At 55.7% G+C, this 27,986-nt stretch overlaps 1 protein-coding gene across 1 annotated transcript; it reads left to right on the top strand.

The window, feature by feature from the left end:
- The first annotated feature begins 344 nt into the window (after nt 1-344).
- Vstm2l (V-set and transmembrane domain containing 2 like) lies at nt 345-27,986 on the top strand. Its single transcript, XM_055602276.1, has 4 exons — nt 345-637; nt 19,155-19,324; nt 21,095-21,145; nt 27,643-27,986. Exons 1-4 carry the CDS (start codon nt 517-519, stop codon nt 27,907-27,909), a joined length of 609 nt encoding a protein of 202 aa, XP_055458251.1. The 5' UTR covers nt 345-516; the 3' UTR covers nt 27,910-27,986.

Here is a 27,986-nt window from a genome sequence, read left to right as displayed (position 1 = left end):
GGCAAAGTTGAGAGGTCCCTGCGGCGCGCGGGGCTGGCGGCAGGAGGGATGCTTCGCCCCTTAGTCCTGACGGGCGGCCCTCGGCTCGCATCCCCCTAGCTGGGGGAGGGGGGAGGCCTGGACCCCCGGGGGCCCCCCCCCCCGCGCCCGGGCCCGCCCCACCCCCGCTCCCGCGCAACCAGCCCAGCCGCGAGTACCGCTTTAAAAATCCCAGCCTGGGCAAAACTTTGATGATAAATCAAGCTGCGGATCCCTCCGCCGCCGCCGGCTCAGGGCGGGGAGCGAGGGGGAGGGCGGCGCGCGGCGGCGCGGAGTGGCCTTCCGCGCAAGCGAAGAGTCCCGCAGTCGGAGGCGGCGGGCTGGGCGTGCGCTCGCTGCCTGCAGCCGGGGCCGGGCCGGGGCCAGCGGGAGAGGGCGGCGGCGGCGGCGGCGCCGGGCAAGGCACGGCGGGCGCAGGCTCTGCGGGCTGCGGAGCCCCGATGTGAGGCGGCGGCGCCCCCGGCCGGAGCGCGCAGCATGGGGGCCCCGCTGGCCGCGGCGCTGGGCGCCCTCCACTACCTGGCACTTTTCCTGCAACTCGGTGGCGCCACGCGGCCCGCGGGCCACGCGCCCTGGGACAACCATGTCTCCGGACACGGTGAGTTCTCGCTCGGTCCCCAGAGGCTTCCTCCCCCCCCCCCCCCCCCCCCCCCCCTGAACCCCACCCCGGCCGCAGCCGCTCCAACTTGGCGCTTGCTGGGCTCGAACCTGCGCCGACCGAGGCCGCGGCCCGGAGTCCCCCGGGCGCCCCCTGCTGGGACTAGGAACCCACCCCGGGCCCCATCCGAGACAGCTCTGGGAGGAGGGGCCCCAAGCGCACCCCCGTTCTCGCCCGAGCTCTCGGAAGACCTCCTCCACGCGCGCACACGCTCACGCGGGTACACACACCTCCGCGACCGTACAGATGTCTCCGGGCGCGGACACACTCCGCCACGCTCGCTGCATCCCACACTCACAACTCCGCACACCCCCTCCGAGCCTCTCCTCGCTGGTAAACACACTTGTGCCCGCTACGCACACGCGTCAGACACTGGCTGCTGGCTCGCCCTGCCAGCTGGCGCCCAGGCACACACGCTTCGCTTCGCCACAACTCTTGTCTGTCTGCCTGCAGACGCGCAAACACGGGCACGCACTTTGCCCACGAGCTCCTCTCTGCCCCGGGGGCCTGTCTCCTTTGTGGGGTTCACGCGGAAGCTGCTCTCCTCTCCTTCGTCGGGCTCCATGCCTTCCGCGGCTGGGCATGGTCCTGAGGGGCCGCCGGCTGCCGCTGCTTGAGACCTGCTAGTCTGGGTGGCAGCTTCCTTGGCCGTGTGGGTGGCGTCCCGAGGGTGAGGGCGACGTGGGGAAGTGGAGGTCGGGGTGGAGAGCCGGAGTGGAAAGGGATTTAGGGCGCTTTGTTTGTCTCTGGGGGTGAGCAGGAAAACCCCTGACTCCTAGGGGGCACCCCATCTCACCTTCGCCCCGGAGGACTGAAGTGTTCAACCTCAGCTCCAGCGCTGTGGGAGCGGGGGAGGGGGGGGGGGCGAGCGAGCGTTTCCAGGACTGCCTGCCTGAGTGTCTGAAGCTCACAGGAGCCCAACTTGGCAGCGGAGTTGGGTGGCTGGGGCAGGTAGCTCTGTGGAGTCTCCCCGCCTGTGGTGGGGCGGGGATGGGTGAGAGCAGAGAAGCCCCCCCCCTCCATTCATCCCTCCCCCCAGCGGAGGCTACAGCACCCATGCTGTGCCCTGTGTGCCCAGGCTGGGGGAGGCTTGAACAAAAGGCTGAGGGCGGGATGATTTACTCTGATGGGAATGAGCGAGGGGAGTGTGCAGGAGCCTAGAAACCCAGGGCAGGCCTTCTGCGGCTGTGCTGCAGGAATGGGGTTGCTCCAGGGGGAGGGGTTTTCAAGTCCATGCTCCGGGTCCCTGCTTCTAGGGGCTCTGGATCCCTGCATCTACACCTCACTGTGTTTGACAGAAACCTCCCTCAGCGCGTCATTTACTTACCTTTGTATCCATCATAATTTCTGCTGACCTGGCTGGAGAGACACTAAGTAGAGAAAAGGACTATTTGGATGCTCTACTTACGGATGGGAAACCAAGCCTCAGAGAGGTGAAGGGGATGTGCCCAAGGTCACAGAGTGAGAGGGTGGCTGAGCCAAGGCTGGCTCCAGGGTCTGCCAGGCGAAGCAGCACTTCGCCCAGGACATTCATTTCCCTGTCACATTCCTTCTCATTCAGAGGAAACTGGGAACTCCTCCCTTCTCTCCCCTCCCGCCTGCTTGCCCAGCTCAGTTCCTTGGCACTGTCAAAACTTACACCAGGAGGCTTCTCCGAGAAGGACTTCCCTTTCTGAGTTTGAGGTCTCTTGAGATGCGAACATGGAACTCTGAGGCTTGCAGACATTCTGTCTTTAGGGCACCAGACCCCCAGGATTTTGGTTATTCTTGAGCAAACAGGCTCTTCCCTTTGTGCGACAGTCTCCTCCTGCCCCCTGGTGCCAGCTGGGCCGAGGGGGCACAGCCCCACTGTAATCTTCCCGCCCCCACTCTGGACCAATCCCTGAAGGCCCAGGGGAGGTGCTGGATGCAAGAGAGACAGGAGCTGCTGCTGGGAAGCTGCCTGTGTCTCTGGGTAAATGGGTCAGCCCTTGGGACCTCCTGCTCTGTCCCTCAAGAAATGGCCCAGCTGCTCCGCAGGGGCCAGGCTGCCTTCTCGACATTGCCAGGCTCAAAGTCACCAAGTAGTGGCTGCTGAGGAGCCCCACAGCTGCCCCTCCACCGGGCCCAGCACCCTGTCACCACAGGAAGGGTCTGGAGCCACTCACTTAATCACAAAAAGAAACAGTTATTAATGATAGTGAGACGCGGCGAATAAGTGGGTCATGTCTAATAAGCCATTTGTGTTCAGGAGGAGAATACCAATTTGATAAAAGCTGTGTGTGCTGAAAAAGCCCCGAAATTGCTGTTTAGCAGATTGGAGCCTGATCGTTTCATTATTCCTGGGCTCCACGTGCCCTCAGCTGATTCAGGGAATATGGCCAGGTCAGGATGGTGTCTCTGGGTTTGGGATAAAGGGTCGGGGCTAAAAGCAGGGATTCCTGGGGATGAGCCTGTGAGCCCCGACTGCTTGGCTTGGTGGCAGCTCATGGCTCCAGCTCCATCTGATCCTGCCCGGCCACCAGCTATTGCCTTACACCTGCCTATCCCCGGGGTTGTTACACAGACAGCCTGTGACCAGGTCAGCAAGGATGTCTGTTTACTCCCCAGCTCCCTTCCACATCCACTCAACCCCCTTCAAAGGAAGCATTGCAAAGGCTCGAAGAATGGATGGTGCCTGGCTCTAACAAGGCACCCGAACCCCGGCAGGATGGGGAAATGCGCACCTCTTACATGGTAACGTCAGCTCTGGCTTTCCTCCTAAGAAAGGGCCAGCTCACTGCTATGCGCCCAGCAGGGGTGGGAGGGAAGTGAGCTCCTGTGTACGAAATGCTGAAATGCTGACTATGTGTTCCAGGTGCCCCAGACCTCTTGCCACTGTGAACTTATGCAGGCCAGCACCGTTTGTGTGAGGCTACTCAAGGAAACTGAGTTCAGAGAGACCCTTACCCAAGGTCGCCGAGCCTATGCAGAGGGCCAGATTCAGAATGAAGGCCTGCAGGTGGCTCTGGGCCTGTCATCTCCAGGCCAGCCTTTGGGCAAACCCAGCCCAATCCTGTAATGAACTTTTTTCTTTGAATAGCCCTCATTGCAATGGGGGGTCCCTAGCTCCCCAGGGAACTGGTAAAACAATGTGTCATCGAGAAGGACCGGAAGCTCGGGAAGGTGGCAGATCTTGCTGGAGTCTACCTCTGAGCCCCCTGTGCTTTTTCTGGGTGGGGACAGGAAGGCAGAAGCCCCAGTCTGAGCCCACCAGGGTTTTTTGTGATAATGTATATGTCCCCAGAACATTGACCCTCTTTTTTCTTCTGTCCTTCCTTCCTTTTCTTTCTTTCCATTTGTTTATTTTGTTGAGGTGTGCATGAGATCAGAGGAAACATCCTAGAATTGGTTCACTCCCTCCACTATATTAGTCCTGGGGTTTGAACTCAGGTTGTCAGGTATGGCAGCAAGTGCATTTGCCTGCTGAGCCACCTCACGCTCCCTTCTTTTACTTGTGCTGGGGTTCAAGCCTTGTATTTGCCTGGCAAGAGCTATCCCACTGAGTTACACCTCAGTCCCCGCCCCCCAATCTGCATTTCAATGAGCTCCTAGGTGATTCTTGGCATCTGAAGAGAGGAAAGCCTGCCTTAAATAGTCACCCTACCTTCTGTGGGGATCGAGAGTGGGGAATCACCAAGCGCTCAGGCTTGCTTTAGCTTCCCGAGGAGGAGGGATGGAAACAGAGAAGCCTCGAAAACCCAAGCAGTATGCGGCCCCCGACCCAGCCCAGCACCATCAATTATTAATGCCTCCCACCCCACCCCCCAGTGCAGACAGAGCCCCCAGCCTGGCCTGGCACGCGGTCCAGTGAGCGATTACTGGTCTGAGATGTTCCGCCTTGCCGGGAAGAAGCTGTGGGGTGCCCCGGAGGAGGGGCTCTGGACCATTTAATATGCAGCTCATGCTCCGGCCTCCCTGGGTTCCTTACCTAACTGTTGGTATCTCACCATCAATAAGCTGGCTGGTGTGGTGGCTGGACTGCGGAAGAAAATTGAGTCCTGTCTGCTGAAGGTTGCGATGTTAAAAATGTGTGTTCTCCTTTGTCTCCTGCACTGGTGATTATGCCATCAATTACTCTCATAAACACTCAGCGTGGGCTGAGGGCTCCCAGCCTCCCATGGGAAATGGGCCCTCAGAAATGGTTTACCTCAAGGCCTTCACACCAGTTGCTTCTGACACCTTGCCCATGGGCAGACTCCTGGGGCCTTTTTTTGCCAAAAAAAGAAAAAAAAAAGGAGCTACAGGTGGCCTCTTGGACTCTGCTTCTTGCCACCTACAAGGACAGCAGGAGTTATGGGGAGCTTCCTTGTAGCCTGCAGGGCTACATAGCAAGACAGCCTTAAAAAAAAAAAAAGCAACCAAAATATCTTTTTTTAAAAATGGAAAGAAGGAAGGAAGAAGGAGAGAGAGAGGCAACCTGACTCAAGCCCACTTCCAGGTACTCAGCAACTCAGCCACTCTCCCTGAGACTTTAGGGAGGGACTGAGGACGATGGTTGATGTGGTTATGGGAAGAGCATCTCAAGCCGGCTCAGGGAGGTGCAGAGACGGATGGGTGGATGGATGGATGGGTGGATGGGTGAATGGGTGGATGGGTGGGTGGATGGGTGGGTGGATGGGTGGATGGGTGGGTGGATGGGTGGATGGGTGGGTGGGTGGGTGGATGGGTGGATGGGTGGGTGGATGGATGGATGGATGGATGGCAAGGTAAAGGTTTGGGATCCAAATTCTCACACATGCTCTATCCACATTAATCTATTTTAAAAACACTGAAAATAATTTAAACATCACAGGGAATCCATGTCTGCAGTAAAAAGTCTCATGAAACTGGCCACAGCAAGGATGGGGTGGGGTGGTAAGAGCGACCTCACTTTGTGTAGCCTGCGCCCAGCCCCTGGTGCTTATGGAATGAGTTTGCCAGGTGGATGGGGGGGGCAGGTGTGCTTCCTCCCCGATCTGGTGGTACATCAGAAGGGGCAGAGCGTTAAACCAGAGAGGCCATCCACCCAGTGACCGTGACCATCTGTGATATAGGATCAGTACCCACCTGTTGGCTCCCTGTGGTGCCCAGTATCCTGGAGAAGGAAGGCAAGGCTCAGCCTACAACTATTCCTCAAGGCCCCTCCCACAGCTGAGTCCCTTGCTCCTCCTGGAAGCCATCAGCAGGATCTCTGAGGCCTTGGCTCCGTTCTATTTCACCCCCTAACTTCATTTTCAATCCCTCCCAAAGCCTCCACAGGGCCTCAGCGAGCCTGGGTCCTCCCTGAGAGACAGTCTTAGGCAGAGCCCAGACAAACCTCTTACATTTTAATAGGTATGCATTTATTTTAATGTGGGCTGGAAAATATAGCCAGCACATCAAAACTGTGATTTCACAGATATGATTGCTTAGGATGAGACTAACAGGGTATTAAACCTAGTGGGTTTGTTTATAGGAAACCATTAAGAACATCAGAGTACAGGTGGTACCCAGGCCTGGTGGTGGGCATCCAGAGTGGGAACGGGTAGCTTTGGGGGCATGCCAGGGCTATACCTTGGTGGAGGATGCTGCCAAGCGTTAGAAGCTGTTCATTTACTCATATCAATTGAGCACCTGCCGTATGCCAGGCCATTTAGCTCCTGAAAACTATTAGTAGAGTGGACAGATAAGGTTCTTGCCCTGGGCAGTTCTCAGGTTTGGTGAGGGTGGGGGCAGACAACTGTGCCCGTAAGGAAGGTTTACCTGGGCTTTGTGAGACTATTTAAGGAGTGGGGAACCAGGGTGTGACATTCAGCTCAAAGGAGGGCTCTGACCTGTAGGCAATGATTGTGCCTAGACTGAGCTCCCCCGAACAGACAGCTGTGTGTGCAAGCAGGACCCAGCCATTCTAATGGGGGAGTCACGGAGGGCTTCTTTATTTCTCGAAGCTCCCAACCCTGAGTCGGTGGAGGGTGGAGGAGCCAGAGCACAGCAGGTGTTGGGGAAGCTCCGACAAACTGCAGTGAAGCTGCAGGTTGACTAGGAGTAGGTGGGAGGGGAGAGCTCCCGGTGGGGAGAGGGTTCATCCTACCTAGGAGCCTTCCCAGCCCACTCCAGCCCAGAGTGAAAACAACGCTAGCAAGGGAGAGGGGCAGTGGCTTTGTCCGGCTCCCCCTTGCCTCTGCCTTGCTAGGGGGCTTGCCTGCCTCCCTCCTGGCCTCTGTTTCCCCATCTGAATAAAGCTGAATTTGCTTCTAAACGCTAGGCTTCTAAAATCCCTCCGGAGCCCACGCCCTGTTCACAGTAGCAGATGTGGTGGAGTTGAGGTGGGGGGAGAGGCTGAGGTCCCTCAGAGCCGGAGTCTTGGGGTTCTGAGCCTTGTTCGTCCAGTTTTTTTCTCGTTACCACAAAATCAAGGGCAACCGGGTTTTTCAGCTCAGGATGCTGAGAAGAGGTCGGATGCGATTTACCTGGAGGCACACAGGGCGGGCCACAGGCAGGCTCAGCCGGGGCGAGGGGCACAAAGCCAAGCTCCTCCATGTCTGTCCGTGCCCCTCCCCTTCTCCGCTGCTCGCTAGGCTGCCAGCAGTGTGTATAGGCAGCCCCTGGTCCTGAACCCAACAGTGCCCTGGCTCACTGCCCTGGCTTGTAAGGCTGTCATGGGGGAGGGAATGGCACGGCACTGGGGGTGCCGAGTTCTTCCTGAAGGAACCCGCAGGGCACTCTGGGGTCTCGGTCAGGCATTGTCAGGGAGAATGCTGGGGCCTGTGAACATGTTCCTGCTTCTGTGTCTCCATCCGGGGAATCCCAGCACAGGGAGTGATGATTTTGCTTCAGTGTGTGCCTGGAGTATATTTGGGTGGTTACAGTTGGAGGTGGGCAGGCTGGGAAGGAGTCCCAGGGCTTCCCTGCCCGGGTGGCCAGCCTGGGGCCCTAGTCTGTAGCCTTTGCTTCAGGATCAGCCTCTACTCCCTTTCATGCTACCCTTGGGAGGTCAGCTCAGGAGCTGAAAGGGGCCTTGGGGAACTACCTGCTTGGGGTCAACAGTGCCATCAGCCAGGTGCTGTGTCTGCCATCTGCCTGGTCTTTCTCCCTGGACCCACTTTCCCCTGGTATTCTCAGTTGCTTTTCTGGGTTTCTGTCTCTCCAGATCTTTCTCTGCCTCTTCCCTATCTCTGCCTCTTAGTCTCTTTGTCCCTTTTCCTGTATCTGCTATTTCTGTCTTCTCTCCGCACACCCTTCACCTACCCCACCACCTCTCTCTCTCTCTCTCTCACACACACACACACACACACTCCCCTCATCAAATGACAATTCAGAATCACACACATACATTACCTATTTCAAAAACAGCCACCCAGAGTGGGTACTCAATAAATGTCAGCCAGAAGAGTGAATGAATGGATGAATGAATGAGGAATGAATGAGTGAATAAGTAAGGAAATGCTGGGGCTTGGAGGGCCACAGCTGGCCCAGACCAGTGGCGCCCACTTTTCTCAGTGATCATGATCCTCTGAGTCTAATGAGAACCACCCGCTACCGCCTTGGAAACATGAACCTGGCTTGCTTAGACTTCCGAAGAGCTTGTGGGAGGCCCTGAACTCCATCTCTGGCTCCCAGGAGAAGCAGCCTCATCACTCGAGTAAGGAAAATGAGAATTATACGGAACTGTCTGGAAAGGCCAGCAGTGGCCAAGGTCCAAAGATCATGCTAGGACCTGGTGCTGGTCCCTGGAGTGAGCTGTATTTTTTTTTTTTTCCTTGTGCCATTGGGGATCTAACTCAGGGCCTCACAAATGTGTGTATGTATATTTGTAAGTATGTATGTGTATGTGTGTGTGTGTGTGCATGCATGTATGTATGTATACATGTATGTATATATACATGCATGCATATATGCACAACCCATCTTGGTTCTGTTTGTTTGTTTGAGATGGGGTCTCTCATCGGCCTGAGACTCACTGATTAGGCCTTGCTGGCTGCCGGCAGCCCCAGGGATCCACCTCTCTGCCTCCCCAGCTCTGCAATTAAAGCACACACCACCACTCCCAACTTTATGACACTAGGGATCAAACTCACGTCATTGTGCTTGCAAGGCACGCATTGAGCCATGTCTCCACACACACCCCAGTGGGGAGCGGGAAGGCCTGGGTCGGTCTGGCGCAGTCTGGGGAACAGGAGCTCAGGCTGGTGCAGGAGGCTGGGGGAGAGGCCACCTGCCAGGAAGACCCTCGGTATAGTTTGAGGCTCGCTGAGTGTGGCTTTGTGAGCTGCTGGCTCTGGCTCAGAATCTGGGGGGGGTGTGGCAATGTTGTCTGGGGAGGAGGTGGGGACCAGTGTGTGCACGCATGCATACCTACATGGTGTGTGTCCTGCCTTTGCCAAGCTCCTCTCCCACTGCAGCCATGTCCCTGTGTCCTTCCCTGCCTGGCTCACTTCCATCCTTCCCTTCCGGCTGTCCCCCATGTCTCCTATGCTCCGAGCCACCGGTATCCTTGCTGCCGTTCTACATAGCTAGCCTGTAGATGAAGAAACTGAGGCTCTGAGAGGCCTGATGAGCTTGGGCCTCCAGCCTGGCTTCCTCAGCACGCTCTTGGTCTTTAGGAGTCTCGAGTGGGCCTCACGCTCAGACCTTCAGGCTTGCTTCCTGACTGAGGTGGGAAGGCAGAGAGCATGCAGCCCGGTGTCTGTCTGTTTTGCTTTGTGAGGCTTTAAAAAAATCATTTCCGGCCTTAGAGACAGCAGCAATTACTGCTGGCTCGCTGGGGAGCTGTTTGCCGCCTGTCATCGGCCCCGGGAAAGGGTCCCTAATGGGGGCCCTGCGGCCAGAGCTCTCGGTAGTGGAAATGGCACTCAAAACAAAGCCACACTAATGGTCTCCGGGCGTGCATACCCAGGGAGGGAGGGGCAGGCTGAAGGAAGGCCTGGGGCAGGGTTGAAGTCTCTCTCACTGGTCCCTTTGTGCACCTAGACTCCCTGCAGGCAGGAGTCCCCAGTCGCCAGCCTAATTCTGCATGCCCCTCCCACCTTCCTCTTTGCTTTCTGGTGCTCTATCCCTGGACCAGGTAAGGGAACCATAAGTGCAAAGGCCCTGGGGTGGGGCAGACCCCCCTTCTGCTCCAAATACTTGATTCTGGCATTGTCCTTGGGTTTAGAGACGCCAGGCTAGGCCGTCCTTTCCGAAAGAATAAAAGACTAGAGCCTTGGAGAGGAAGTAGACACAGCAAGCCTGCCCTGTGTGGGGCTGTGAACAGCAAAGAGGGAACCCTCGCTGGATGCCACCTTGGCGTTTCCAAGTGCAGCTGGGCAGGATGGGCAGGGGTTGTGACTTGGCAGATTCGAGGTTCTGGGTAGGGACCAGGGGTGGCCCCATACCAGGGCTGTCCTTCCTCTGTCCCTGCCAGCTGAGCTGCCCAAGAGCCTTGCTCGGGAGCACTCTGGGTATATGCTTCTTCAGCTCGCTTTTGCCTCATCGCTGCCTTCCCTCCCATCCCCCCCACCCCATTTCCTGGCCCTGACTCTGTGGGGGTCCTCCTGGTCTCCCCACAGCTCTTCTTTCTTTTCTTGGCTACATCTATGGTGCCCCTTCCTTTGACCTTAGGTAGCCGCCATCCTTGCTCCTTGCTCTTTCCACTCTCTGCCTGTTTGACAGCAGGTAGGCGTGTGCCTGGACTTTGAAGTCACACTATGGGGCTCACATCTTGGCCCTCATTCACACCAGTGAGCCCCACTAGCCATCAGGGCAAGGGCTCCCTACTGGCTCTGCAGGACGGCCAGGCAAGGAAGAAAAAAGAGTGTCTGTAGCCAGCAGGACTCTGGCCTTCTTGGCTCCCTCCTGCTGGCCCTGGCACTGCTCCCTGAGCCTCCCACACCTGCCTGCCTCTCCCTCCCTCCGGCCTGTGTGGGAGGAGGAGGCAGGAATTCCACCGGGGAAGCCTGATCAACTCCCACAATCCTGCAAGTGCCAGAATATTTTTGCTCTCCTTAAATCTCCCTAGATTTGTAATTCCACTGCCATCTCCCTCAATGTGTGCTGGTGGCCTTGGGAAGAACCCTGTTTCCAGCTGCTGAGTGACAGCGCGCCTGCTCAGTGGGTGCGTGCTTAGTATCTGAGTGGCCTGGCAGGATAAACAGACATATAGACACACATCAACAGACTCCTTTCTTCTCCATGTCTCAGTTTCCCCTATAAGCAAGGAGAGTGAGAAGGGCGGCTTTCCCCGGTTGTAGTGGGAATTCCTATTGCATTAAGGAACGCTTGAAAGCTGGGCGGTGGTGGCACACACCTTTAGTCCCAGCTCTTTCAAAGCAGAGGCAAGCGGATCTCTGTGAGTTCAAGTCCAGCCTAGGTTCCAAAGAAAGTTACAGGCCAACCCAGGCTGCAAAGCATGACACTGTTTCAAGCAAGCAAGCAAGCAATCAAACAAGACATGCTTGTAGCTGAGGATGTAGCACCCTTGATAGAGTGCTTGCCTAGCATATATGATGCCCCAGGTTCTATTCCCCGTACCACACAATGGAGTGTGGTGGCCCACATCTGTAATCTCGGCCCTTGGGAGGCAGAGGTAGGAGGATCAGAAGTTCACGGTCATCACCTTTGGCTGTATAGCAAGTTGTAGGTCGGCCTGGGACAGGGTTGCACTTGTTCCAGGAGGAAGGAAGGAAGGAAAGAAAGAAAGAAAGAAAGAAAGGAAGGAAGGAAGGAAGGAAGGAAGGAAGGAAGGAAGGAAGGAAGGAAGGAAGGAAGGAAGGAAGGAAGGAAAGAAAGAACGACTCATGAGAAGAGTAATGAGGGCCAATGAGGTTGCTCAGTGGGTAAAGGTGCCAGGCCTGATCACCTGAGTTCAATCCCCAGGACCCACATGCTGAAAGGAAAGAACTGACTCCCCAAAGTGGTCTTCTGACCACACATGCCATGGCACAAGCCCCACGCTGACCCTTCATACAAAGTAAAATAGATTTAAATGTCAAAAGGCAGGCAAGCAAGCAAACAAATGAACAAAACCCCATAATGCAATGAAACACTGAGGGGCGCCTCAAAGCCACCGTGGTCGATGAAAGAAGCCATTCCTGTAGACCACGTCTTACCACATAGAATGTCCAGCACAGGCCAATCCAATGAGGCCGAAAAGATGTGCAGCTGCCAGGGCGGGGGAAGGTGGGGCAGGGTGGTTGCCGACTGGCTACGGCGTCCTTTGGTGTGGTGAGACTATGTGGGGACTAGACAGCCGTGAGAGTCGTGCAGGCAACTCTTCATCCCTCCCTTTCAGATTGCTGAATTTTAAGTAAATGTCACTTCAGTTGGAAATAGCTTGGGCTGCTGGGCATGGTGGTACATGCCTTTGACCCCAGCACTGGAGAAGGAGAAGGAAATAGCTCTCCTGGGTGAAAGCAGACCACCTTATTAGATACTGGCAGTTGCTGCTGTCATCACTCCCATTTTATAGATGGGGATATGGAAAACTGAGACAGTGTCACTGGTCTCCTAGCCTACGGTTAAGTATTCAAATGTGTTCTTTGTATTTGTTGGTGATGGCAACTTACACACACACACACACACACACACACACACACACACACACACACACACCAGGGCAGGCAGAGACCCCATCTGGGTGAACATGCTCATGTCTAAACCTCATGGATAAGTGATTTCTTTGCCCTCATTAATCTGTTTCCTCCTCAAAATAAGCCTTCAGCCAGTGAGGCAGACAGGAACCAGAGCTCACAGATAGCCACACATCAGGCGGTAGCTCACACCCTGACTTGGGGAGTCTGGGGCTCCCCACCCTGGCTCCTTCCCTTCCCTCCTGGTCCTCCCAGGGAGGCCAGCACAGTCACACCTGTAAGGACGGGTGCTGACGAAGCCCAGGCTGCTGGGATGAGCCTTGGGTCAGATGGCCTGGGGGACACTGAGGTGTTGCTCCTGTGCAGGAGAGAAGCCAGCTCCCAAGGGGACAGATCTGTCTTGAGGTCCCCCTGTCATTCAGAATTCATGAATTCTATGTTCTGCTCCCTCCTGTGTCTGTTATCCTCCACACTCTTCATTCTTCTGTTCTGGAGGGAAGCCAGCACCTGGAACAGTCCCTTCTGCTCGGAGCAGAACAGACCAAAGGGTCTCCTACCCTGGTTTTTGCCTCACTTGTTCCAAGCACCCCAACTATCACAAGTGGAGGGGACACGAAGCATCGGTGTTCTGATGGCAGGGGCAGGCAAAGGCTTGCATCTGTGGCACAGCGCCAGCCAGGCCCCGGAGGTCGAAGTATGAATTGTGGTACTAGACCAGTGAGATGGAACCAGGCCAGGAGACTGGGGGTGGCCATGGCACCCCCACTTAACAGGGACCTATGTCCCAAGTCCCTTTGGATGGGAAAGACTGTCTCTGTGTGGTGCCACTCTGGATTTAGCGACAGAACTCGTCTTGGCTCCTCTTCCCTTCACCCGCCTCCCTGTTACAGAGCAAACTGGAGGCAGAGGCAGGAGCCCGCAGCAGCCTTGCTGGCTGAGAGTCACGCATGCCGGCTGCTTCGCACAGTGTTGATTTTTACAGTTTCCTCTACCGATGGCAGGCAGCGCTGATTTTCCATTTATGGCAGTAATAAAAGTCTCCTTTTAAGCTGAATTTATCTAAGTAAAATGGGAAAGATGCTCTGAAAATAAATATTAAGTAAATAATAGCGCCGGTGGTACAGGCGCCCTGCGGAGGAGAGGAGGCCGCCCTGGAAAGCCGGCTGTAGTTCCTGCCTGCGGCGGGGCCTTTGCTGCTCTGAGTCTCCCCTTGTAGGCTTGACATCCAAGCTTGACCACCCTGCTACAAGCCGGGAGGGACAGGGGTTGGGATGCTGTGCTTCGTGACCAGCGCACCCCCCACCCCCAAACAGCACTCACACTCAGTGGCAGCCTTTGCTCGCACAGTGGTCTCTGCAGTGTGTGTCTGTGTTCCCCGGCAGGCTGCATGACAGCCAGGGCCTTTCTGAGACAAAGCCTTTCTTTGTGGAGAGGGGGGTCACAGCTGGTCCTTCTCCTTCCTCTCTCACGATGGCTGCACGCTCGGGCAGCCATCTTCCCACGAGGGCACCCTGCGCATTCCTTCAGCCGTATGACAGGATTCACAAGGAGCCCACAACTAAGTCATCCTGGCCTGTCCGTTCCCTCTGAGACAGTCCCTTTTCTAATCAGTACTGAGGCAGAGGCTGAGACAGGCAAACTAGTCAAACCAGGAGAGCACCTATCCTCACCCCGGGGGAGTGGGTGGGGGAATGCTGCCCGGGCTGGGCACCCAGCAGGCTTCCTAGAATGGCTCCCAAGTCTCACTCGCTGTAAGCTGAAAAAGGGGGGGAGGGCTAGGTAAAGTGCCCGCCCTGGTGGGGGGACTTCCCAGGCAGCTCTGGAGCTGTGCGCTGACTCTGTGTCCTCCTGCTCTGTGGCCTCAGCCTCAGCGCTCCCTCTCTGAGGCCCAGGACTGCACGGTCAAATAGACTGATGACAATCCACCTAACCCAGCCCGAAGGAAGTCTCTTGTACAAGAACTGGGGTGTAAGATGGGCTTCCTGCCCTCTCTGCTGCAACAAGGCAGGGGGTTAGCCCTGATGGTCCTGGGCCCTCTGAGCCTTGCTCTCTTGGGTGGCTTGAACTTGGGGGAGTATACCCCCAAGCATGGTGGGGTTCACCGAGCACCCGAGGTGAGCCTATCCTGCTGGCTGGGATGAAGCAGGAAGCAGCTGGGAGCCAAGCTTTTAGGACTCCGTGCTTCCGTTTGCCGACGGAAACTCAGATGAGCCTGAGACAACAGCCCAGTGAAGAGGTCGGGGAAGACTTAAAGAAGGGGGCCTCCCTGGGGAGGTGGCCGGGAGTGAACACCCCAGGACTGGGAAGTGCAGAGGGGGCCTGGTCCAGATAACAAGCTGTGGAATGTCCACTCAGGGGCAGCTGCCAAGACGTAGCAAAGCCGCTGGAAGGTTCTTAACATGTGGTAAAAATGCTCGGAGTACGCATTTGTCACGTTAACATTGGCCGTGTAACCGGGCAGTCAAAGCGTGTAACGGGACAGGCGGCAGACGTTCAGTCTGCTGAGCTGTTGTCAGAACGATGCAGACATTTTCTCAGTTCAGGCAGAGGCTCCACCGTGACAACAGCGCCGTTCCTACTGGGCACAGCCATGCAAGAGGAGCTAAAGGGTGTGTGTGTGTGTGTGTGTGTGTGTGTGTGTGTGTGAGATCTGGGCTCAGAGCAGCAGGGAGACAGGCTGGGCCACCCATCCGTGGGTGGATGAGTCCCTCAGGTGTGCAAGAGCCCAGTGGCTTCTGGGAAGTGGACCACACTTGGTGGATGAGGGGTCCTGGAGCCCACCATGTGCAGATGCTCCATTGCCATAAGGTCTCACGAGGCTCGGAGGAGGCATCTCTAGAGAGAGGGGGTGAGGGGTGGGGTTACTGAGTGAGCACCTGCCGTATACATGCTGAATATGCTGCCTTGAGCCCAGTTTCTCAGCAGCCCCTGCATGCTTCCCCCTTTGCAGATAAAGAAACAGGCACAGAGAGGCAAGAAGGCCTACCCAGGTGGCACGGTGAGGGCCAGGCTGACAGGCAAAGCCGGAGCTGCGTAGGTGGGCTAGACCCTGACTGGAAGGGCCTGTGGCTGAAGGACGGGACCACCTCCCCTCACTCCTACCTGCCAGAAGCCAAGGGCTGGCTCAGCCAGGCCCCAGCACCCGTCCCTGCAGCCGATGCCCGATAGTGCCCGGGGTTAATGAGTGTATCGCTGCCCCAATTAACAGCAGAAAGGCAGCCGATGTCACGCTCAATCAAGCCCCCGGTCCTTCTCCAACAGAATCCTAATTTGTGGACACTGGATTTAATTGTCTTCCCCGAGTTTCCCTGAGAGTCAGCCAGGCGGGCGCAGGTCCTGGGGCTGGAGAACACAAATACCCTTCCTCCAAAATCTATAATTACACCAGCCCCGGAGACAGGCTGTGGTCCCAGGAGGCACCTGACCTGGAAGAAACCTGAGATTGGCTAAAGAGGAGAGGGTTCCAGGTTAAGGTCTGAGAGGCTCCTGGGAGGCCGAGGGCTGGTGGGAAGGAGAGGGGCTGGGGGCTTGGAGGGGGGCTCTCAGAGATGGTGTGGACCAGGCTCCCCCACTTTGAAGAACTCTTAAATTGTGTTCAGTTTAACCAGTGACTCACTCTGTGACCTTGAGCAAATTGCTTAACCTCTCTGAGCTCCAGTTTCATCTGAAAAAAATGGGGACTGTTAGGATGAAAGCTGCCCTGTAGGGGACACAGGGGCAGCCATCTTGGGAACATGGGCTGGCCAGATGTAGGTTAGAGTGCAGTTCTGTGTGGCTGTGGCAACCTCCTCACCTTTGTAGCCAGGTGGGGCAGACGACAGTGTTGGAGTTGAGGCCTGTGTGGCACTGGGCTTAGAACACACACACCATGTTCTTCTCCTCTTTGCCTTTCAGTCACACTGCCCCTTCACTGTGAGGCTGAAACTGAGGGGACCCAAGGAGGCTCCACCGTACCCCATCTTGGAGCTTCTGATGAGTCTGAGGGGGACCAGAGACCCTGGACCAGAGTCCCTGTGGGAAGGGGAGCTGTCCATGGTAGCCACTTCAATGGCCTTGTAGTCTTCCTTTGACCTCCCACCTAAAGCTCCTCTCCACTCCTTGCTCATGATGGTCTATGTACTGGGATTGAGGTCAGGGGACACTGCCTCAGGGAAGTCTCCCTGATTTTCTCGGAGTGAGCAAGCTGTTTCAGTGGCCTTTCCAGGCCTGTGCACTGATGAGGCAGCATACAACTTGCCCTCCAGGGCAGCAGGCTGGCCAGCAGGGACCACTCCCACTGCCTTTGCTTTTTGAGACAGAGTCTCATGACTGGCCTTGAATTCACCACGAAGCCAAGAATGATCTTGAATTCCAATCTTCCTGTCTCCACTTCCTGAGTGCCGGGATTACATTGTATGCCACTGTGTCCAGACTATGCCATTCGAGGGTCAAACCCAGGGCCTCGTGCATTGCGAGGCCAGCGCTGCAATGGCTTAGCCTTCACCACCAAGCCAGCCCCCTTGTAGAAAGAGCTCTACAGGCAAAAGGCATTGGGTGCTGGAATGCCCTGACACAATCTCTAATTCTAGCTCTCGGGAAGCAGGGGCAGGAAGATCTCTGTGAGTTCCAGGACAGCCAGGGCTACACAGAGAGACCATCTGTTAAACAAAACAATCTTCTACCCCAGAGTAACTAAATATACTAAGACTCATGGGGTTCTCAGGGGTCAGGCTGGCCTGGGCTCCAACTCTGACTCTCTTGCAGTATGGCGAAGGACTGCACTTTGTGGGGGATTAGGGGCCCCCCTCTAAATCACAAGGACAGATAAGGAAACTCATTTCCTGCTGAGACATATACGCAGCAACCACCCAACACTGGGACCGAGGCTGGACCAAACTGGAATATGCTCAGACTGGATCCAATGTGGTGGGCTCCTGTTCCAGGGCCCTCCTGGCTCCTCCCAGTGGCAGGTTCTCTGTGACACCCTTGCATTCTCTGCTTGGCAGTTAAAATTGGGAAAGATGTTGGCCACAAAGGCTTGGTCAAGGATCATCAGGTGTGGACCCTGGAGGCCATTTTCTAGCTGTTCAGATACATGACTGACTTCCCACCGTAAACCAGACCCTTTAACCAGTGCTGAAGACTGATGATAGATAGATTGATAGATAGATGGATAGATAGATAGATAGATAGATAGATAGATAGATAGATAGATAGATAGGGCTGTTACCTCCTGGAAGGACAGATAACACATTAGCTGTGCCACCCAGGACGGTAACCATCCCTGTACACAAAATGGTTCCATTTAAATGAATTAAAATAAAATTTAAAATCCAGGTCCCTGATCCACACAGCAAAGTGTCATTAGTGGTCACCATATCAGCTTACATACAAACCATCTTCCCCCCTGTAGGGACTTCAGCTCCTATCCTAGGTGAGAGGAGAAGGCATGGGAGTGCTTTGTTAAAATAGCTCCAGCCGCTGTGTGAAAACAGATTGGCTTCAGGGAAGAAGAAGGGAGGGAGGTCGGTGTGATAATGGCGGCTCAGCCCCACAGCAAGAGACTGGGGTCTGGAGAATCTATGGGCCAGCACCCATGGAGTTTCTCGAAGACCCAGTGTAGCTTGTGAGGGTTGAGGTAGAGAGGTAGCACTTGGCACAGGCCCTGAGCTGTGACAAGGAGGGCAAGCGCTGTTGGCAGTACTCTGCAGGAGCCTGCTTCCCTCCTGCCCCCTAGAGACAAAGACAGCCCAGCTCTTGGGGTGGCACCCCACACCACCCCCATAATTCAGTAATCCAAGCCATGTGCTTTATCATCAAGCAAGCCTTTTTATGTACCCAGGCCTAGCGAGCCCTTCCACTCTGCAGAGAAACAGCAAAGCCTTTTCTTTCTCTCATAAGAAGCTTTGGAAGCCTTGGGCTGCCAGGCTTTCTCTCCAGCCCAGAGCTGTCGTGGAAGCAAAGCTCCACACGGGTGCCGGGTGCCTTGTGCAGAACAGAGACAGAAAAGCTTCCAGATTGGGGCAATTGTCAAACCCGATCATACAAAACCCCCACTGTCCTGTGGAGGGGGGTAAGGCCGAAGCCTTTGAATTCAGAATGGGTATCATAGCTCCCTCTTTCCTGAAACAGGAGGCCCTCTGGAGTGTCTAGCAAGGAGTGTTGATCCCTCTGAGCTGGGCCCGGGGAACAGCATAGTCCAGGGGTGGGGGCTGACAGGCAGGCATCGCATTCTTGGGGTGACCTGCAGTTGCTAGGCATCTACCATCTTCCTTCTGTGTGGGAGAATCTCTCCTGAGGGTAGGGAGGCATGCTAATTGCATCTCAGACAGTTTGGGGAGAAGGAACCAGAGCACATGGAGGGGAGGGGTGCTGGGCCTATGAGGTGGGGTGCAGCACGGTGACCTGAGTCGAGGGTGGGTCTGCTGCTGGCTCCTGGGTGGCCGCCTCTCTCCTATTTGACACCCCTGCCTCCAGCACATCTGAAATGGCCAAATTGGTGACTCAAGTAAAGAGTTGATGCCTCCCCCCAAAAAAAGGGAGACTTGAAACTGAGCTTTGATTGATCACAGGAGCCAGACCGGAGGTGAGGAATAAGCAGGGCAGAGGGAGCTCAGAGAAGAGGCAGAACCCCAGGCAATGGGGAAAGAGCCTGACAGAGGGCCCACACACACACACACGAGGAAGGGCAGAGTTATGTCTGGGTGTACCCCAGGGGAAATGGGAGCCTTGTAACTGGGTTTGAGTTTAAAAGATGGTGGGCAAGGCTCAATCCGGAAGAATTAAAATTGGCAACTTCTTGGCTTCCTGGCTCACTTCCAAGTCAGCCCTCCTTCATCGCTCCTCTGCCCATGTGTCCCTCAGGACGGTGTCTTCCCACTCATGGGTCAGGCTCCTGCTTCTGAGCCCTCACCTGCCTGTTCCCCACACAGCACTCTTCACAGAGACGCCCCATGACATGACCGCACGGACGGGCGAGGACGTGGAGATGGCCTGCTCCTTCCGAGGCAGCGGCTCCCCGTCCTACTCACTGGAGATCCAGTGGTGGTACCTGCGCAGCCACCGGGACTGGACTGACAAGCAGACATGGGCCTCCAGCCAGGTAAGACCTTGGGATCTGCGTCCCTGGGGCACGCTGCAGGGGCCTTGTGGAACTCTGTGCCCGGCATCCCTGTCCTCGGCAACACCCTGCGGCACCCCTTTCTTGCTGGGGTAGGGCAGGGGATGGCCAGAATAATGCCTGTTCTAGACCTCCCCTAGAGTCAGGGAGCCTGAGGCCAGAGGCATGGAGCCTCCTTCAGGGAATGGGTAATATGGCTCCCAGTTCACTTGCTATCACCTCCCCACACCACACTGGCAGTATTTTTGTACAGGGCTGTTTGAGTAAGACCATGTTCGTCCCAAGCACCCATGCTTTACATGCAGACAGGTTCCCTGCACAGGGTCACAGCATGCCAGCTCCCCACAAGCAGTCTCCTGGTTCACACTGCCACAGCCCCTGCCACCTGCCCACCGCCTCTGCCACTCTAACGGTTTTCTCTGGGAAGCTGTGCTTGCTGTCTGTAAAACAGACGGGGGCAGCCTTGGCCCGGCGATAGGTGCCTGTGGCAGAAAAGCCACATGCCTCCTCTCCTCATGGCTGAGTCATTGATAAGACCAGTGTCCCTGAGGTGCTTGGCAGCTCAGGTGTAGCTGGCCAGCCAGCCGAGCCTGGTCTGACTCCCTACCTCCCCTTCAGTGTTTCCTAACCTTCCCTCCCAAATGAGTCGAGAGTCGAGTACACTCCCATCATGCTCTCCGGGTCTGCTTTCAGAGACACCTAAGACAGTGGGAACCCACACGTTGCTCTGTAAAGCAGCACACAGAGATAGACATGCCCACATGAACATACGTGTACACACACACACAAACACACACAGAGACATACACACATACCCTTAGTACAAGTCCGTAGTGAAGTCTGTCTTGATTATGCAGCTAACAAGCCCCCAATATGGCAGCCTACCACGTGCAGATGTGGAAGATCCCTATTGCCAGAGGACATCCTTAGGAAAGAAATTTTGGGTATTTGGGGGTGTTCAAGGTTATTCTTGGGTATTTTGGGGTGGAAGCATCCAGGACATGGCCAAGGATCCAAGTGCATCTGCTAAAAACATACATTCAGGTATGTGAACTGAAAGTCCCTGGTGTATTCTCAGCTGGAGAGTGGGCACAGACTTCTAGGGACATGCCACTCACACTCTCTTCCATTTGTACGAACTCGTGGACACACCCCTTTTAGAGCCAAACACCCTCATGACGCCTGGCTCTGTGGTTAGTGTTACAAGTTGCAAGCACCTCTTTCACCTCCCTTTGGCTGCCCTCTCCTGCACTGACAGTAAACACAGAGCTGAGGGGCCCCAATTCCATACCTCATGACCTCTAGTTAGAATCTTATTTGTCTTAAGGTTTATTTACTTATTATTGTAAGTGCATGTGTGTGCCCGAGTATACTCATGGTGAGTATGCTCACCATGTGGGTGGAAGTACCTGTGGAGGCCAGAAGGGGGCACTGTAACCCTTGGAGCTGAGCCCTGGGCACTAAACTCAGGTCCTTTGCAAGAGCAGGAACTCAGCCATCACACCAGCCTTTATTTATTTGTTATTCTTGCTTTAAGTTTTGACTAGAATGTGCATAAGTGTCTCTGTGAACAGGGTTCAGGGTGACATTTCCACAGCTGAACCCACTGCTCACAGATGAGATGGAGCATCCTTGACCACTTGACCATGATCCTACCTGTCCTCCTCTCTATAGTGTTTCTTCCCCTCCCCCCCCCCGCCCCTGGCTAACACCTTGTCTCTGCTCTGTTCCTCCCTCCCCCTCTCCCAACAGCTAAAAGCTTCTCAGCAGGAGGACTCGGGGAAGGACGCCACCAAAATAAGTGTGAGTTTTGATAATGACTTTGCACAAATGGTCTAATGGAAGATGTAGTTGTAACAAAAAAACCGAAAACAACTTTTTGTTTTTGCTTTGTTTTGGTCCATTTCAGCAGGGAACTTGGGCAAAAAGATGGAGGAAGTGAGAGAGGGCCCGAGAGGTGCCCCGGCTTGGTGGAGATTCTTGTTTGGTTTTCTGGGTCTTTTTGCCAGGTATTTTTCAAGTTCATTGAATGACAGGCAGGAAAAATGACACACACAGAGAGAAAACAGATTCTCCTAGTAGGCCAAGGCCAGCTGTACCTCTGTGGCGTTCCATGCCTGACTCAGCTCCATTTGTCATTGGGAAGTTACAAGGTCTCAGGAGGCTGAGTGGGCTCTTTTGGCCCATCAAGACTGATGCTGGAGCATCTGAGGGTCCCTGGGTTTGACTTCCGGGAGCAGAGACCCCAGGACTGACCTGCCTTAGGCATTTGTCTATTTTACGGGCTGGGCAGCTGGGGTGGAGAGTACCTGAAGTGTGGCTAGTATTGCTGAACCCCTGTCCTCTGCCAGAGCTCAGGAAAGCCAGGGACTCTAGGGAGCTGGGCTTTGACAGTTACTGTAGAGTTTGAGTATCTAACCCCAACATGGAAGAGATAGGAACTGTCAAGAAAGAGGATACAATGGGGAAAGAGCATGGAGCAGAGAAGACTGTTCTGGGCATGCGTGTGACCACAGGACCACTCTCACGGTGCCGGCACCCAAGTGTGTTGGGGCAACCTTTCCAATTCCCCTCTTGGCTGGGTCTCCCAGGGCTCTGAGGCCAGTCAGATAGGACACGCTGGAAGCCGTGCTTCTGCACGAGGGATGCAGCAGAGCAGCCACAGGAACAAGTAAGCGCACTGCGGCCAGGAGGCCAGGGAGGAGGCTTCTGCAGCCACTCAGGGGAGGGGCTAGCAAGCGAGAGAATGAATGGTCACAGCTTCCTTGGTACCTTCTGATAGATCATGGGAACTGCAGCCATTCATAATTCAAGGCAGCCAGCCCTGCCCTCCTGCCCTCAGCCAAGGGCACGCTCCCATTCCATGCCCCTGATTCATACTCTCAGGCAGAGGTCTCCATGTGTACCAACACAGCCCCTTCAAGGACACGCCCTATGCCTTGATTGTGTCCCACTTCATGAGCTTCTCTGGGCCCTGGCAAAGAGAGAATTATCTAATTGATTGAGAGGATTATAATTCCGGGCTGCTAGCCTCATGAGGGGAGAACGCAATGCTAACTAGTTAAATAAAATAAACGTTCTCCGTGGGAGTGTGAAGCCACCCCCAGCCATCCCTCATACCAGCTGGGGCTTCAGGGTCTGGTCCTAGGCACAGCATTTTACACAGCCATGCAAACCAGCATTCTTTAGATGCAAAGGCAGAGCAGACCACGCCCAAAGGCACACCCACAGCCCAGGTTCTTAATGTCTTAGAAAATGGTTGGAACTTTTCTTCTTAGCCTTCAAGGCTCTGTGGCCACTCTGCCATGCCCAGGGTCATCTGTTCCCTCCTAGCCCTGGGCCTCTACATAGGCCAGACTTTGCCTAGGAATCTATTCCTGTCTCTCCCTTCATTGCTCAGCTGAGGGAGGTACCCTGGGCCCAGTCATCAACGCACCCTTACCCTTCCCTGCTGGCTGTGCTTCGCCTGTCATGATCCACCCCCGTATTGCTTCATGTCAGTCTCCCCCAGAGAGACAGCAGGCCTAAGAGGAGCCCGGTTCACTGTTGCATTTCCACAGCCCAATACAGAGCCTGGCACATATTAGGTGTGCAGTTAATATTTACTGATTTACTCTCTCTTTACACACACTCAGACCAATGTATATGCAAACATATCTATATATATGGGTGTTACTGTATAGGTATGAAGTGACTCGATTCAGTGTGTGTACCTCTGTGTCCAGGTGATAGTAATGAGTGCGGAAACTCATGTGGGGACCGCGGGGACCCAGAGGATCCACACCTCACGTTTTCACATTATCTAAATGCTGAATTTGCTGGACTAGTACCCCACGATCTTTGGGCCTTTGATGAACCGCTATGTGACCTACAGGCCAGCAGCGCCAGGGCCTATGGAGTCATGGCTTCAGTAGTTAGGGGGGACACTTCTGAACCTGTGAAGCCTACAGAGGTCCGGGCTCAGGGTTGGCTGTGCTGACAGTAGTTGCAGATCCTGAGGACACCATGGGGCTAGCAATTAGCATACCAGGAGCTGAGCTCTGGGTCTGGCTCCAGCTCTGTGTCTGAAATAAGCTGGTAAAGAGAGAGAAAGAGACAAAGAAAGAGAGAGAAAAAAAAAACACCACTAGAAATTGGAATTTGTTTGGGCAGAGGGACCCAGCCTCCAGTACTCACCTGTGGCCTGCAAATCCCCAGTCTGCTGTCCTGCAAAGCCTAGGGTGCCTGTGTTGTCAGCCACGTTTGAGGTCTGGGAGGGTTGCTATGATCTATCTAAAGTTCCCTGCACTAGAGCTGATCGCTCACTAGTCTCACAGGTAGCGACAGGGCTGACATTCTGACTTACGAAGTTCCCTATGGGGCAGGAAACATGGTTCAGTGGGTAAAAATGCTTGCCCCAAGCCTAATGACCTCAGTTTGACCCCTGGGGCCCGTACAGGAGGAGAGAGCCAGTCCCCGAAAGTTATTTTCTGATCTCCACATACATGTCAAAACAAGCACATACCCAAACATTCACACTCTCCCAAAAACTAATTTTCGTTTTTGTTTTTGTTTTTATAAAAGGCCCCTTCCTTAGGCCTGTCACGTGATGTGATAGGTGCAGTCACAGTAGGCAAGAAATGCTTCCAGAAGGCCACAGTCACTTACGCTCAGTCCCTAGGCCCAAGTATCCACTACTTCCCCGGGGAAGGAAACATGACAGCTGCCACCAGCACGGGAGGAGAATGGCTGGTCTCTGAGAGCCTGTGGCCGGAGCTGACCCAGGCCTGGGGCTCCCTGGAGGGCAGGGCTGAGGCCTCCTGGGTGCTTTGCGCCATGCCTGCTGCGGGTAGGCTAACCGCCGGTCAAGGAGGAGCAGATGGAATGGGGTCAGAGGGGCTTTGGGAAGACACTGGAGGAGGCCCTGTTGAGGACCCCTGGCTCCTGCAGATGGTGGGGTCTGGATAGAAGGGTGGTATCTCGCATGATTGGGGGCAGGGGCAGTAAGAGTGTGGGCTGTATGTCCTTCGTGGAGCAAGGTGACCACAGCAGGGCCAACTAGAGGTACGCAGACCTTTTAGGGTCCCAAACTGGGCCTGGCGCTGGCTAGGCTAGTCCACTCCTCCTTCCCTCTCCAGGTACCTCCAAGGTCTCCTCTCGGAGCTACGCCATGGGTACAGAAGGCCTGGCCCTCCCTCCTGGCCCAGGTGTGAGGACAGAGCCTGGGGTGTGTGGTTGTGGCCAGCAGGAGGCTGGCGATCAGAGCCGGCCGAGCCAGGCTCTTTCAGCGTGATTAGGTGCTTAATCGCCGAGGCCTGTCGATGCTGGGCTGTGGTTATGATTTACAGCCAGACTGCCCCGCCGGTGTGTCATTTGGCCTTTCTAGTCGTACCGAAAGAGGAAGCCCTGCAGGCTCATCACCCCCAAACGACTGAGGCAGAATAGAAAGCCCCTCCGAGGGAGCGGCTGCTGGCTGAGGCTTAGGGAGGCCTCGTCCCCCAGCTCCCCGGGACAAAGAGTGCTGGGGGGTGATGAGTGAGGTGGGAGGGACTTCTGCCCTTAGGCCACGCCCCAGGTATGGCCTAGCGTGCCCGTTCGAAGGAGCCTCGGTTTTTTTTCCCTCGGGGACCCTGGGGAGGTTCGGGAACACGGTGCAGCAATGCTGAAGCACTCCGATAGCCGCTGTTTGGGTCTTTGCCTTTTGCACACTGCGCTGAGGGCAAAGCCGGGCTGCAGCCTCGCCTCCTTCTGGCTCCTGCCTTGGATGGCGAGGGTACCCGTGAGTGGCCTGCGCTGCACCATCTGTCCCTCTACCCCTTGACCGAAGCGCCGCCCTCCCGGAGGCCACCGCCGTCTGCTGGCCTCCGGGAGGTCGCGGAGGGCTCTGCCAGCCAGGGCAGAGGTCTCCGCGCCAGTCTCCCCGGCGCCTCGAGGGCGGGGCGTGGGCCTCCCTCCCCAGGAGCGGCTGCTCCCAGCGCTGCGCATTATTACTCCATTAGCGCCTTGTAGGGTTGACAAATGAAGGATAATTAATATCCGTGAGGGAAACAGATGTTGAGGTAATTCACTCCCGCTGCGCATTTGCAATGGCTTCTCCTAACTCACCGAAGAGCGTGGCGGGACCGCGTTGGGTCTTTCGGTGCCCTTGGTCAGGGTGACGGAGCCAGCGGGACTCCAGCCGAGCCTCACGCTGGGGAGGAGGCACCGGATTCTTGACTCTGGTGCCCCTGTTTTTCTTTGGGACGGTCTGTCTGTGTCCCACCCCAGTGCTCCTTGCTGTGACATAAGCCCATGTTTTCCTGCTTCCTGGGGGATGGGTGTCCTTAGGGAGCCCTTGCCAGCCCTGCGATCCTCTGTGGGTCTGTCACATTGTTTCCCGGTTGAGGGCATAGAGCCTCGCCTTGGGTCAGTTCCCAGCCCTGCTGCATACTGACTTGGGCTCCTGACCAGGCCAGGACTCCTTTTGGAGTCTCAGTTTCCCAATCAGTAAAATGGTTACCTTGTTTGGATGAACCCTAAGACACCCTAAGGATGGCAGTGGGGCTCCCCTCCAATTGGGGAAAGGAGATGGGGTGTATCTTTCCACTCGGCAGGCACTGGCTGCTCTTTGTGGGCCTTCTACCCAGCTGTCTCAGTGCAGGCTGGGAAATACATCTACAGGCCTTACCTGCCCTCTCTGGGGCCCCACTAGGGTCCCAAAGCAGAACTTTGTGACTTGGCAGCTGATGCCATCTAGAAAGGGGACATTAGTGCTCAGGGACGGGACTGGGGGTGCCGAGCAGCCTGCTAGTGTGCTATCCAGAAGGGCGAGTTTTGCCAGATGATGGCTGAGGGCCGAGCTCCGGTAGGGCTGAGAAGGGTCCTTCCACCCCCAACAACTTTCTTCCCCTTTAACCTTCTGTTGTTGTTTTACTTACAGGCTTGTAGAAATTTAAAAAAATAGATCAGAGACCCCACACCCACCGCCCAGTCTCACTAATCGTGCATTTCACCCCAACTGCCTTTTTGTCTTGTAATGGGGGGGGGGGGGGAGAGAAGTTGCTACTGGAGTTATAGTCACTGCAAATCTATTCACGAGAGAGAGTGCTAATCTCAAAATTACCCAGATATAGCCAACAGGAAACCGGGTAGACAAGCCACACTGTGGTCACCTGATAGAATACTACACAGCAATGAACAGAGCCGGCTGGTACTGCATTGTGTGAAAGGAAGTCAGAGTTGGCAATGACCTCCCCACGTCCCACAGAGGGTTCTAGGAGGTGGCCACACTCAGATGACAGATTTCTCTTCCTGCCACAGAAGGGACCCACAGCATTAGAAAGTCTGTGAGGCACAGGCACGAAAGGGCTGTCTCCTGAGCCCTTGACCCAGGACAGTGGAGCCCCCAATTGTGGAAAAAAAAAAAAAAAAGGATCAGGTGTGGTGCTACAAGTTCGTGTTCAGAAGTCTAAGGCAGGAAGGTACTGTCTTGGAGACCAGCCTGGACACCATAATGAGATCCTATCCTAAAACATCAAAAAACCCAAATCAATATAAAGCCAAAACCTTGACATGCAAACACGACACTCTACCTCCAAGAGCATCCAACTTGGGTTGTCAACCTGGGTCCTTTTAGAAAATTTTATTTTATTTTATGCATATATGTCTGGGCACCGTGTGTGTGCCTGGTGCCCGTGGAAGCCAGAGGGGGGAACTGGATCTCCTGGAACTGGAATTACAGTTGTGAGCTGCCGTGTGGGTGCTGGGAATTGAACCCTGGCCCTCTGCAAGACTAGCAGATGCACTAAGCGCTGACCCTTCTTTCCAGCCCCACCTTCCAGGCTCTATCTTAGAGGACTGGAACCTGGGGCTGGGGAGCTGGCTCGGCAGGTAATGGGCGCTGGCCATGAAGCCAAACATGCGGACACATTCACTGTGGCACAGGCCCTCCCCCCTCCCGCTCCCCACCCCAAGTCTCCTGAGCTCCACCCAAGCTCTGCTCTGAGGGTGCCGGCTTCTGTCCTATGCAGGAGTGGGGGCCGGTTGTTCAAACACAGCAGCACAGGCCTGGAGCTTCGCCGCGAGGCTTGTGCCCTGCTTCCGTGCGGAACTCTCACAGGCTGGGTTCCGGCTCACCCTTCTTCGCTGCCGGGCAGTATTCCACCGGCTGCACGCACCACCCCGTGGGCAGGCACTGGCGCTGCTTCTGTTTGCCCGCCTGCCACTCAACTGTTGGGATGCTGACCTGGGGTGCCCTCCCCGGCGGTCTCGGGGGTGGGGTTAGCCTGGCGGTCTGGGCTCTCGACCCCGGCCGCTGCTCACGGTGCCTCTGTCGCCCCCAGGTGGTCAAGGTGGTGGGCAGCAACATCTCCCACAAGCTTCGGTTGTCGCGGGTGAAGCCCACGGACGAAGGCACCTACGAGTGCCGCGTGATCGACTTCAGCGACGGCAAGGCCCGGCACCACAAGGTCAAGGCCTACCTGCGGGTGCAGCCCGGTGAGAACTCGGTGCTGCAGCTGCCGGACGCGCCCCCCGCCGCGCCCGCGCCGCCGCCCAAGCCGGGGCGGGAGCTGCGCAAGCGCTCTCTGCCCGAGGCCTGCAGCCTGTAGCCCGCCCGCCCCGCATGCAGTCCTCCCGGCCCTGCGGCGACGGCGGCAGAGGAGTCCCGCGTGTGCTTTGCTTGCTT

The sequence above is a fragment of the Psammomys obesus genome, unplaced genomic scaffold (assembly GCF_907164565.1).
Source record: "Psammomys obesus unplaced genomic scaffold, mPsaObe1.curated_primary_1811, whole genome shotgun sequence".
Taxonomy (NCBI): domain Eukaryota; kingdom Metazoa; phylum Chordata; class Mammalia; order Rodentia; family Muridae; genus Psammomys; species Psammomys obesus.
Note: the sequence above shows the minus strand (reverse complement) of the source record. Positions and strands in the feature narration are given on the sequence as shown.